Below are 13,672 nucleotides of genomic sequence, written 5' to 3' on the forward strand. Positions count from 1 at the left end.
TGGTACTGCACTCACCAGTCTTGCACCACCAGTTGTAGCTGATTTTACAGGACTGCTATACTATTATTTTCCCCTTTTTTGTTTTTGTTTTTCAGTTTCATGGACAAATAGTTAGGACTTACATTTAGATTTTCATTAATTAGGCTTCAGGGTTAAGAATCAACTAAATTAACCTTCAAGGGCTATTTTTAACGACTTAATACAGACTCAGGCCAAAAACAGCTGTATCTACTTAACTTAGCCTCACTTGGACCTTCCCATTATCTTAAATATGGCATAAACGTTTTGTAGTCTCAACAAAGTGCCATTTTAATGATCTCTTTCAAACTTCATTTAATTATTTGAAGTAAACAAGACCCAGCAGTGAAAGTTTGGGGTTTTAGGAATACGAGTTAGAATGTGGACAGATGAAGCAGCTGGGAAACAGTATCATTTTTAATGGATAAAAATAACTAATACGAAAAAACAGTAATTTGGCTGACTAGTATGCTTCTGTTGGACTGTTCATTTAATTATCCCTTACAATGACAATATTAAGATAATACATACTTGTTTCCTCATGAAGAAGATAAAGGAGGGAAGAGTCATTAGAAAAGACAAATATAGGCATTGTTTCCCCTCAATATTTTTTAATGTAAATGTCTTTATACACATTTATTTGAATACTGGTTCAAGTCCTTGTTATGCAATGAAAAGAATGGTTGCCAATGGATTTTTGGTATCTTAAATTTTTAACTGTAAAATTGCTCTCTAGACCATTTCCATGGCTGTCTTTCCATGATTCATAAATAATACGGCCACTTCATAAACATGAGCTTGGAGACTCACTGATTACACTGTATGTGACATGCACATACAGAAGCCTGTATGTAGCTACTATTGGGGACTAGACTTCAAAATGATTGACTTCTTTTGCTGTAACATACTTAAGAAGTATGTATTTGAACAGAATCAAACCACTATGAGAACATCATAAATCTTAATGGCACCAACACACATATTTCTAGATCATTGTCCGAACTGAGGTCAATTCTGAATCCCCAAGTGAGATTCATAGCAATAGATCCATACGGCTTTCATACAACCTGAACTTGCTGTTCATGGATGGAAGTGTCCAACTGTGTAGATCCAATTTCAAGTATAGGGCAAAATGTTAAGTAGCAGCAAATTGAGACAGATTCCTAACAGTGGTTTGTTATTACAACTGCATCAAAGCGCAGTTAGGCATGAATGTCAAATGTCATTGCTCCAATTAAAAAATAACATATACACAACCCTTAAACATCTTAAAAAGAAAACTATACAGAATGCTACTGATAAAAACCAAATGAGTTTCCAAATCACACATTACAAATGCAATCTTTTCTCTTTTTTATATTCTTTTTTTTTTTTTTCTCACTCATGCTTCTTCACATACTACATTTAGCTATAGAGGAAAAAGCAAAAGGTTTTTATGGATTATTAATTATTGCAGATCTCTGACAATTACGAACATCTATAGCAAATTTTTGCGATGCAGCACTTGCTTATCTGTCATGCTTCATTCCCCCCGAAGCATCATGCTTTTAAGGTCAGCAGGGCAAAAATACTATTTTTTTTTCCTACATACTCCCTTCGTTTCTCCAAGCAGTGCAATATGAGAGCAGAGGCACTTTGCTGGCTGCTTACACAATCCACATAGACAACAGTGGCCCAGCCAGGATTAAAATTTACCCACAGTCCCTTCACCATGTACATGATGGGACAATGCTTGGGCTTTATATGGTTGGAGCCAAAACCACTGAAATCAAAAAGAATCCCTCCAGTGACTTCTACGGACTTTTGATCAGGCTTATCATGGCTTGCATGCAGTACTGGCTTCTAAGAGAGACAAAGGCTGAAGTTTGAACCCACACTACAGGTCTTTCCCGTCAAATCCTGCTGTGACCTTGAAAACACAAGACTGTAAACACACATACACACATTTTCTTGTTTGCTGCAAGAATCTGTGCACTTGTGATTTGTTGACTTTGTTAGTCGGAGCACAATAAAATTCATTGAAGTGAACCCTCAAACCCATGGCTGAAGTCTGAAATCTCTCTCTCTCTTTCTCTCTCTCTCTCACACTCTCTCTCTCTATGTATATATATATCTCCAGAGCTTTTCAGCACTCTGTTGGGGGTGGGGCAAAACAGGAATGAGGAACAAAATGGAACCACGTCAGGAGAAACTCAGGATTATTTGGGCTGTTAAGGTTGGCCCCCAAAGTGATGCTGCATGAGCTGGGGAGCTCTGGCGGTGGCGGAGGTGGGGGGGGGACTTACTTCGTTGATGCTGATCTCAGCCTCCACATACTGGAGCCCCTTCTGGAGGATGGAGATGAGTGCGGCAGGTGGCACTAGTGTTCCATTGATGTTGGACTGGCTGATGTGGCTCTCGATACCGAACGTGAAGGCCGAGTGGGAGAAACCTGAAAGCAGGCAGAGGAAGCCATGACGTGAAAGCGAAACGCATCAGTGACCTGCACCTTCGCAGTCTAAAAATAAGCCGGCTGCAAGACCTGCAAGACGCCGGAGGGTGAACGGAGGAAGGCAAGCTGGTTACAGGGAACTCAGAAGGTTAAACGGAGCCATCCTGAGGGCCACTCAGCTGCTGCAGCCCCCCCACTCCCCAGGCACATCCCACCCCAGGGAAGTCATACAGCAGGGGAAATGCGCACTGGGAGGCATCACCATAGAAATCTACTAATTAAAAAGAAAAAAAAAAAGAAAAAAATATGAATCACACCAAGAGCAAGTCCCACTAATTGTAAAAATGACTCAAATCTTCACTTTCCTTTCAACATTTTAGTATCAGTGTTTTCTGAAGCCTACGCACAAGTTGTATAAAACCAAAGCAGAGATGCAGCTCACGCAGGGGAGCCATTCTCTCACAGAAGGGAAGAGATTTCAAAAGCTCTGCTCACCACATTTATTGCTGAGTGTAATATGACATGCAGAGCATTGCCATTAAAACATGAAACAACAACAAAAAAGGCCACTCCCATAAACCTATTTTCTGAAAGTGAACAGTAATCACAAACGTAATTAACTGGAATGTGTCACGCAGCAGATGACAAGCCAATTCACGAATCCTTCTTTTAATCATAATTTTTTCTCTATTTCATTTTTGTCATTGTCCTAGAAATAGCCAGTAATGAAGTTGACAGCATCCTAAATTGAAGATTTTTTGCAGACCTRTTTTAAAGAAAGAGATGCTGGGTGAAGCTGCTCTGAGCTGTTGCTTGATAGGAAGGCAAGCACTGCAGCCTGACTATATGTACAGGCACATGCAGGAGGGGGAAGGGAGAACAGGATGTAGATATAACTGTAGGAACCCATTTATCACCACACTGTCTCCAGAGCATTAATCTAACATTAAAAGCCTTGGGGAAACCACCCATGCGCTGTCTCAAACAGGAAGAGCCGTAGCAGTCTCCACCGACTAGACAAGAAAAAAAAAAAAAAAARGAAAGAAAAAAGAAAAAACAGAAAGCAGCTCTCAAATGAAAATACTTCTGTTAAATATAGCTATGCCTCCTTCCCTTGTCAACAGTAGTTTCATTTATAGTCTTGTCCGTTGAGGGATTTCCCCCATATCAATGCAATGTCCAATTGTGTGTGGGCTGGAGGACAGGATTTTGGGCTTATTCCACAGCTTTAGGAGTAATGCTTTCTCACTCTCTCACTCAAATTTTTTAAAGATTCTTTTTGCAAGTGGTTCAATTAAGACCATAGATAGATAGCAAAAACAATCTAAGAAACAAAATACCTGTCATTTGAAAACTGCGGTATTCTTTCCTCTGTGATTCTCTTCCCCATACACATTTTTTTTGCCAATGTTTTTTGCTCTTCCTGATAACACCCTCTTATCCTCTCCTTTCCCTACCCTATTTTCCCTTCCTGACTCTCCCCCAGTTCTGGCGTGCCACTTAAAAGCATCCAGTCCAGCTATGAGTGTAATTACAAAAGATTGCAAGGTATGAAAATAAAGCACTAGAAAAAACACGTGAAAAACTATGCAGCATCATTTATCTAGTCCCTGGTCCCTTCTTACTCTGTCTTGTTCTTTATGACCTGCTCTAGTTTATGAGCTGCCTCACCTCCTGCTGCATCCACAACAGACTGCAAGGTCTGCGTGGCAGTGTTTTTACCTTGTTATTTGTTTTGTAGAATATCTGAGCACATTACTGGGTTCCACAAAGAGAAAGAAAGCATGCACTAAGCACAGGCAGCCTGAGTCAGAGGTCCATGGCCCGATCACTCGATACCGAAATCTGTCTCTATAAATATATGGCAAGCAACTGACCAGAATTACAGAATCAGATCCCCCTTAGTTTCTGTTTATGTGTAGTATAATCAGAACTAATAATATTAACACTGACAATACCATCTTGAAAAGGAATAGACCTTAAAATGCATGATGGATAAATCAGCCAAACTGTTTTAAAAAGGGATCAGGTGATTAAGCTGTCATCCAAAATCCCTGATGTTTGCTACTATAACAGGCAGCAGCTAGAGGCTCAGCATTTTGCAAAATAGTCCCAGATTCAATCAGAAGATGGATGGCATAAAAAAGGCAACCAACAAGCCTCTATAGAAAACTATAAAGAAGGCGATAAAGCCATTACTGTGGATGTACAGTAGGTTTAACCATGACTTTGTGTCTGTCACTTCTGCATTTGGTATCTTGCTGACTTTGGAGTTGGCTGCTGGCAAATTTCAAGCAATGGCTTTGCCAGATTAACGTCACAAATAGCTAACCTCGTTGTCCTGTATTGAGTTGCCACATCCTCAAAGAGTAACACAGCTCACCTGACTCATGTGAAAAAAGGASATTCTCAGCATAAAAACCCAGTTTTATTATTGTCATGGATCTTTTTATTATACAGGTTCTCTTGATGGTAAGGAACCATTACAGAAGCCCCTGTCAGATGACAAAACACAACACTCCCAGCTCCAGTGTCATGGAACAGCAATATTTACACATCTCCAGCAGTCAAGACAACTTCCCTAAAATCTTAGCTGCAAACATCCAAATGCTGAAAACCAACAGAGTTAAACTGTTCARGTGGGTGCTGCTGAGTTCAGGTGAGTGTGGTCCTCACACCTCTTGGAAAAATCCTGACATAAAAATGTAATTAAAGAAAAAGCAACTGAGGTAACCAACAGCTACTTATCTCCTGGTTTCTTATACAGCTATAGCAATGTTTTCATAAGACCCATACGAAAATTTTAAAGATGATGAATACAATTAAGAAAATCCTGATGGAAGCTCCACCCGTGTCAGGTTTCAGATAACACTGAAAAATCACTTGAGCTTTGCTTTTATAGTTAGCAGATGTCACCAGTTTTCTCTGGGGTTCTGTATGTGAGTGCACTGCATTATATAGCAATGTTGTAGCTCTTTATAGTTCAGTCTTATAAAAAGGTGATTTCTATTAAACAAAGGCAAGTGTTTTAAATGTTAGCTATTTAAATGCTTGTGTTACAAATGTTAACTTGGCCCTCCTTCTGAAGTTCATGAAACCACATTAGGGAACACAAAGCCAAAAAATCAGTACACCACTCCCTCCAGTGACTCTATGCAGGCTGTCAAGGCAGTTAGGGAGAAGTAGAACAGAGACAGAATGTGCTGCAAATGGGAATCTTAAGACATGATGTGATAGAGATGATATGAAATTTCGATAGATCAAAGCTAGGAATGAAATGGGGGGGGGAGGGGAAGAAAGAAAGAAGAAAGTTGCAAATCTATCTCCATATGTCTTATTTTCTGTAAATCCTATCATTTTAGTAATTGTAATAATCACTCTATAAAGCACTAATTTACATTTAAGTAGCATCAATAAATGAAATCTTAATGCAGTAAATCCTCCAAAATGAGACAACGATCTTTTAAAGCTAAAGATATAAACACAAAGGGCTGATGGGGAAGATTGTGACCACACACTTAACTGGTTTTGCACCACTGAACTGGACAGTCACTTGTGCAGTGACAAAGTCTGTGCATTTTTTTTTTTTGGCAGAATTGAGAGAATGGCTTCCAGGTTTTCCCTGACTCAYTCCAGTGAAAGGATGAGAAATATAACCATTAAGTCTGTACAATGTGTAAATATTATTCATACATTATTATACCTGAAAAAATACCAATATCAACAGAAATTAACTGCAGACTTCCAATGACGTTATCTTTAAGGTAGGTGATCTACGAATTGTGGAGCAGTTACGTCTTGAAAGATTATACAGAACATAAAATAGAGGACATAGAACGCATGCAGAGGAAATGACTTAAATGAATCCCTATCCCCCACTCCAGAAATTGTTATGCAAGTGTTTTGAGTTGAAAACTAAGAGAAATTCCTTGTTCAGAAATTCCCACACTTTTTTTAACCACTGACAGTGACAACAGGTCCTGGTTCTGTGCTGTATCATTTCCCACTTCGAGGTGTCTGTACATACTATCAGTGATACCTATACAGCCATTTGGGAATTCTTGCCCTAGGCAGTGCCAAAAATGCTATGTAGGGCTGTTTTACAAAATCTCACTGCTACATTTTGCTGTAACTGCAGAAATAGAGATGACTGAGATTTTTCTTTTCCCTTGACTGCTCCTTTTCAGTTAAAAATGGGTCTCCCTTAAAACAATATTTGTTATTGATTACAAAGTGATTAGTTTTTGTTTTAATGAGCATAATTCTGTTCTTTGTGTGCTTATTTGACCTGCAGGCTATGTAATTTTAATTGTTTGCAACAAATCTGGCTCATAGTAGCAATGCATACCAAATGTAGGCATAAGGAAAGAGAACTGCACTGCCACATAGCCCTGAGAATTCCTTGCCATCACGAGAGATGTGTCTCACCTGCTCTAAATGTTAATAATTATTCCTTATAAGCACATAAATGGGGTGCTGCTGAGTATTCCCTGCACAAGTTCATCTGGCACTTGTAGATCCAACAAACTGCTTGTTCACTAAGTGCTCCTTCCACTTCCTGATTCCTTTAGCACTGTAAAAAGCAGTCTTATTTAAACTGTATTCTTAAACGGCAACAGCTACAGCTTCTGCTGCAAACATACAGGTGAACAGAACTACATAAAAAGGACTCTGTGAGCAATGATTTCCGAAATAACAGTCCTAGCCAGTTACTCTGGAGTCCCTGGTTATCAATAGTTAAGCTATCTGTTGAGTACTGCTTTAGTTTTCTATCTGTGAACTACCTGGACATTTTTTTTTCCTGGTAAACTTACTTAATATACTTTTCAAATCATTTATAAAAAGCAGATTTTGCCTCTAGGTTATTTGTAAGCTATTCAGTTTAATTAYTCATACTGTGTGATTCTTCATCGAAATATTTTTATTGCTAAAGGAGACAGAGAATAAGGAGTTATGAACATCAAATTGTCTTTCCCACGCATCTCAGGTGTGATCAGCAGCCTCTATCCAGACACTGAGTTCAAGTAACAACTCATTCTTACAAATCTTTGTAAAGCTCATGCCAAGCATGGCCCTCTGTCCCAGAAAGAAGTAAGATTTTATATGGAGGTCTGTGTCATATCTTTTAATCACTAAACTAGTGATGTTGAGAGAGAGACAGGGAAAGAGACAGAGAGGAGGCATAAACTATCTGAATACCTCTTCTTTCTCTCTAATAATTCAACCATCTCTATGTGCAGTGCAAAATAATCAGCGCTCCCTGTTTCATCGATTTCTCTGATACTGCATTGTCTTTATGGAATTTCCCAATAGAAGTTCTTTCAATCTTCATCTCTGAAGTAACAAACTGTTCTCTTAGAAAGTATCTGGCAGGTACAAGATATGAAAATGACCAAGGTTGCAGAAATGATTAAATCTTCTGGCTCAGTAGAACCAACCTGCAACGGCTACAATGTGACCTGCTGGCAATCTCACTTTTTTGAGTGCATAATTGCCCGTTTTCTTAAGGTAGTCTAGTATCTGGCCCTATCACTGCAACTTTTATTGATATAAAAATTCATGCAAGAATGGAATGTGTACAGGAGCTGACTAGAGCTCTACAGGCTGTAGGGGGAAAAAATGGGCATAAGAGGGTGAAGTAAAATCATTTTATGACCATAAATGGGTATACATGCAAAACTCATTGGAGATTTAGCCCATCAAGTAGAAACATTCCACAGAATAATGAGGCAAAAGAAAATCACATGCTAGAGGAAAAGACGGCTCCACACTCTCCTATCAGCAGCCTTACCACGCCACCAAACCCAGCACAACGGCTTGCAGAGCATGCTAAGGAAACTACATGCAKATAGTGGAAAAATGCCTTCCGCTGTTCAACATCCAGGTATTGGGACTGCCATCCAAGGAGGAAGCTAGGCAAGGAAGCATGGTACAATGTRGTGAGCTGAAATAAATCAGAGTCTTACTATTGCACTTTAAAAAAGTTCCACTAAAGAGCAGTGAAACAGGCCCATTAACAAAACCATTTCCTCCAAGGACTAATGATGTACAAACAGCACAATTAGCACCAAACTAATTCTTTTGAAGGTCTAGATTTACTAGCATAGAGAAGCAAGAAACATGTATCACCAAGTCCATATTTGAAAGTTCACATAAGAATGCAATTTCTGGCTGCAAAACCAGAAGCAAATAGTCTAATTTAGAACAACTGTATTTTCTTGATCCTGGGCCTAACACATGCTAATCTAGTTCCTGAAGTAAATTACACGTTTCGTTGCCCATTGCCCAGGAGAATATAATGATGTTTTTCACTGTAGTTGACTGCAGTTGCCATTTTAAAATCTAGTATTTCCCCTTCCATATTACGCACTGTGAGCTAGAATTATGAACATAACATGGATCCCCGTCTGAGCTTCTCCTTAAATTTCTGTCTAATGTAATTATGTAAACATAACTTTATTTTCATAGAACCCTAGTGTACATACACAGAGGTTTCACAAAGAGGACAGCGGTTTCCCTGAAATACGTTTGCTTGAAATTAATAAAAGTTTGGTGCCTGGAGCCAGTGATAATATTCTACAAACAGTTAAAAAAATAGGTGGGCAAAAATCCTAAACCACATCTAGTTTATTATTCACAGCAGACTGAGATTCTTCTCCAAGCTGAGCTTTTTCTTTCTCAGTAATATATCCTAGAGTGCCTCTCTGTTTTTGGCAGTGTCTGCTTATTTTTGAAGACTTACCTTCGCAATTATATAAAGGGCTTAACAAGGACACACATTAGCAATTTAAAATATTCAACTGCAGTTGAAATATATTTTTAGAAAAATCAGCTGAACAATAAGGCCTGAACATTTGTTTTAAGATTAGGATTGCTGAATGACTGAAATTATTTCCAGAGCCCTGGGAAATGTGTCCTGTATTACAAGTTCTTTCACAGTCCCTGGGAAATATAAAGAAAGGATCACTAACTGCAGCTTACATTAGTTGCCAGAATTATAGTGAGCTTGTTACCCTAAATTTTGTAGAAGCAATTACTCACTAATATTAAATGTAACACCCTTTTTTCTTGGATATCTGACCTGTTCACCTTCTGCCAAGAATTTAGAGAAAATGTCTGCTACCCAAAATTATTTTATTATGTGCCAAAGAATGTATTTGGCAGGTTCTTTTCTTTTTCATGAAGGAAAGTATGTTGGAAAAGATTAACACAACTTGGAAATGATCTTYTGATGAGCAGTATTTGGCATTCACTGTTGAAATCTTTCTGAACACTGCAAATAACAAAAAGAGAAATATGATACAGACAGAAAACAGAACAAGAGCAATGGAAAGAGGAACTTCAAAAATTCTTTAAAAAATAAGGTTTGAAATAATCCCCATTTTCACTCATTCTCTGTGAATTAGTCTGATAGCTTGCAAGAAAAGATCAACATAGAGCTACCATTTGAATTTAACTATAGGCAAGATTTAAAATAACTTACAAAGGCCACTGCAAGAAAAAGAAAAGTATTCTTTTCCTTCCAAGTTGATGGGATATTAYCATTTTTTCCTGTCCTCGGAATCAGACATCCAACAAGTAGATATGYACCACTTCAAGGATCACATTCAGATAAGAAAGACCATAGATAAGAAAGACCACAGGCTTTTCCCCTAAGCTATGTTCTTTTACCAGTTGCAATGTAGACCTTGCAACTAGGTCTACACCGCAAGCAGTGGCAGACAGGACGCCACTGCTGATGCTCGTGGCATATGCAGTGGCATAGAGAAACTTCACTATCAGCATGGTTTCTACAAACAGTCACTTCAAAGGAGCGTGAGTACAGCCATGCTGGAAAGGGAGGTGTGGAGGTCAGATTTATAGTGGACATAGTCGTGCAGGCAGAGTCTTCAGCATTAAATGCAGTCTTACTCATAAAAGAAATGCAATGCTGTGGATACAACTTCTTTCACTGGGCCTGGAGAATCATAGGAAAAGCAGTAAACAGACAAGTATGTACTACTTGTGCTGGTTTTACTAGCAAATTCATACTGACCTACACATACTTTTCTTCCCCCCAATATTAATATTTCTATGATATCTTAATACTGTATTTATGTATGCTTTAAAAACAGGACATTAAAGGATCAAAAACAAAATCAGAGAACACATATTATGGAATAAACTTACAAAGGCATGATTGTTTATGCTCATATAACTTAAAATCACCATATTTGCTCAGTGTCTGAGATTCAATACTGTATAGCAACATTCAGGCCAAAGAAAAATTAAAATAGTCAAGTTAATAAAACTGCGAAGAGACCTAGGAGGAAATACCAAGTAAGTAGGGTTTTGCAAATGGCAACAGAACAAGATACTTAGTGTATTTTTTTCCTTCACAGGAACTTAAAAAATTCTACACCAAGTATTGCTCTTCTTACATGGAATTTAAATTGCTGTTATTATGCAAGAGGGATAAATGACATAGAGAAAGCTTTCAAAAGGACTTCTTGAACTGCACCACAAAAAAATTCAAAACAATTGCTTTCCATATGTAAAGTAGATATCCGGACACAAAATTATAAGTCTATGCATACAAATGCATATAAAAATGGCCTCATGTACTTTATTACATTCTTTTGAAAATATAACCAGAGAAAAGTATGACAAAATGAATAACTTCTGTGGCTGTAAAAATATTTTTTCTTCCTCACTGTGGAATTTCGATTTTGGAAAACTGACCATCAAATACTGCTAGTATTTATTCACTGTTCTATGAAAAAAGCACACAATGTGGTTTTGATTCACACATTGTTTCGTAAGATATAGGGGTGCTGTCAGCTTAGAAACCTTAGAAAGCTCAGAAACTTGCTTAGCTTTAAGGGAGACTGGTAAAAGTATTTACATTGAACCTAATGGTTTCATTCTTCCCAAGAGCTAAGTCCAGACTTAGCTTCGGTAAATTAAAAGAAAAATTTTTTAGGAACTTCAGCCCAATAAAGCCAGTGGCCTTTTAAAGCTGACTCTGATTTTTTAAAAAWGTATTTAGTATTTGCAAAGAGAATAAAGATGATTACTAGTGCAGTGAGAAACTGTGAGTAATAATACAGTACTTAATTAAGAAATAGATGTTTTTCTTCAGCAGTCATCCATCYCTGAACTAACATGTATAAATTAAAACTCAGAGTCTGTCTCACTGTTTCTGGAATTGTTTAGTAACTCCTTCCCTAGTTTAAAAGAGATGCAGAAAGTAGGGGAGTGATTAAATAAAAAAAAGAATAGCAGTTTATTAAAATGAATTATACCCTTTTTATAGCATACTCTTTTTCTTACTGCATAAACATTATGCAGGGGAGGTTACATATATATACTATGATACATTATATGCAACATACATAATTACAGACAGTTTCTCATTAAATAGGAATTTTGATTCTGTGGTGAATTTTAGGAAACACTTTTATTTAAACTCAAACTGCTTTTGTCAAATTTCTTAAGTATTCTTATCCAAAAGAGTCACTATAACATATATTACACTATCATAACAGCACGGTGCTGTTTATTTATTTCAAATAATCCATGAAATGTCACAAATGCTGGTTCTACATTCAACTGCCCATTGATCCCAGATTCGGATCATAAGCCTAAGTCATTTTATTTTAATTGAGTAGGCTGGCCCGAAAGAGGGTAACATATCATATAAATAAAGCTGTGTGCCCACAGATCAGATCTGGGCTAAATCATGACAAATAAAAATGGATTTCATATTGCCCCAAAGCCTGGCTGTCATACAGCCAAAAAGGTGAAAACATCCATGTGTTCAGTCTTAACAGTAGTTTCTGAAGAGTAAGTGTAACAGTTCATACTCTGTTTAGCTGTATATATACTCACACATAGTACTTTGAAATAATGGAAAAACACTGTTAAATATTGTCCCAGCACATCTGTAGTGGCCTTTCATTAGAGGATTTCAAAATATTTTAGGAATATAACCTTCTACCATCTGKTGTGAGGTACTGTACACAGTACTACCCTCATTTTCAGACAGGAAAATTGAGGTACAGAAAAGATTAAGGCTCTGGCCTTTAAACACTCAGTTTTCACGTATTTCCTTAAACGGTGTATTATTTTATTTGATTAATAATACCTCACTCAGTTATACCCAGCACAAAAGTGTGCAAACAGAAGCTAAACAAATACACAAACATGTTTGTATCAGCGCCGCTGAGTTTAGTCTATGAACTACAGAGYTACTCCATACTGCAGGCAGAGCATATGCGGCCCAGGAGCCACCAATAACACACCTATACACAGAAATGATGCAGCCACCGACAGTTATTGGAATAACATCAAAACGTTTGTTTTATCCTTGACTGGGAGAATGTCATTTCAAGGATGTATTTTTCCCTCAGTAAATAAAAGGTCTCCTATCCTTACTGTTACAGCATAGTTTTGTACACAGTTTCAAGAGCATTCCAGTGACTACTGGGTGTAAAAGCACCTTTATGTAGGTCCTTTAAAATGCCTTTGAAGCTCCCCTGGGTTAAGCAGGAGGCTGGACTAGCTGACATAGGCCAGCAACGTGCAGGGGCAGTAAGGCAGGCCAGTCGCAGCTGGGCTGCATTAGGCAGAGTGCCGCTCGCAGGTGCCGGGAGCTGCTCCTTCCCTTCTGCTCAGCCCTGGTGAGGCCACCCCTGGAGTGCTGGGTCCACGTCTGGGCTCCCCAGCATGAGAGAGACATGGAGCTACTGGAGTGAGTCCTGCAAGGGGTCACAAAGGTGATGAAGGGAGTGGAGCATCTGATGAACAAGGAGAGGCTGAGAGAGCTGGGACTCTTCAGCCTGGAGAAGACTGGGGGGGGGGGGGAATCTGATCAATGTGTATTAATATCTGATGTGGTGGGAGTACAGGAGCCAGAGGCGGACTCTCCTCAGTGGTACTCAGTGACAAGACAATGGGCAACAGACACATTGAAATACAGGAAATTCCATTTAAACAGAAGAAAAAGCTTTTTTCCTGTGAGAATAACTGAGCACTGGCACAGGTTGCTCAAGGAGGCTGTCTCCATCCTTGGAGATATTCAAAACCCAACTGGACACAGCCCTTAGCAACCTGCTCTAGCTGATACTGCTTTGAGCAGGGAGGTTGGACAAGAGACCTCCAGAGGTGTTTTCCAACCTCATTCATCCTGTGAATATGTCACCTTGTGAGATACCTTCCAATCTGAACAACACTACGATCCTA

The 13,672-nt window shown here is 38.5% G+C and overlaps 1 protein-coding gene across 4 annotated transcripts in view; it reads right to left on the reverse strand.

The window, feature by feature from the left end:
- TBL1X (transducin beta like 1 X-linked) overlaps window positions 1-13,672 on the reverse strand; it is a 202,647-nt gene that overhangs the window by 38,265 nt on the left and 150,710 nt on the right. For all 4 annotated transcript variants that reach the window (XM_085321548.1, XM_085321551.1, XM_085321549.1 and 1 more), the window contains one exon: window positions 2,304-2,449. In XM_085321548.1, the coding sequence (XP_085177674.1) occupies window positions 2,304-2,449 (146 nt within the window). The remainder of the gene's footprint in view (window positions 1-2,303; window positions 2,450-13,672) is intronic.

Source organism: Rhea americana, unplaced genomic scaffold, assembly GCF_003343005.1.
Source record: "Rhea americana isolate MKP2758 unplaced genomic scaffold, rheAme1 scaffold_7, whole genome shotgun sequence".
NCBI classification, from domain to species: domain Eukaryota; kingdom Metazoa; phylum Chordata; class Aves; order Rheiformes; family Rheidae; genus Rhea; species Rhea americana.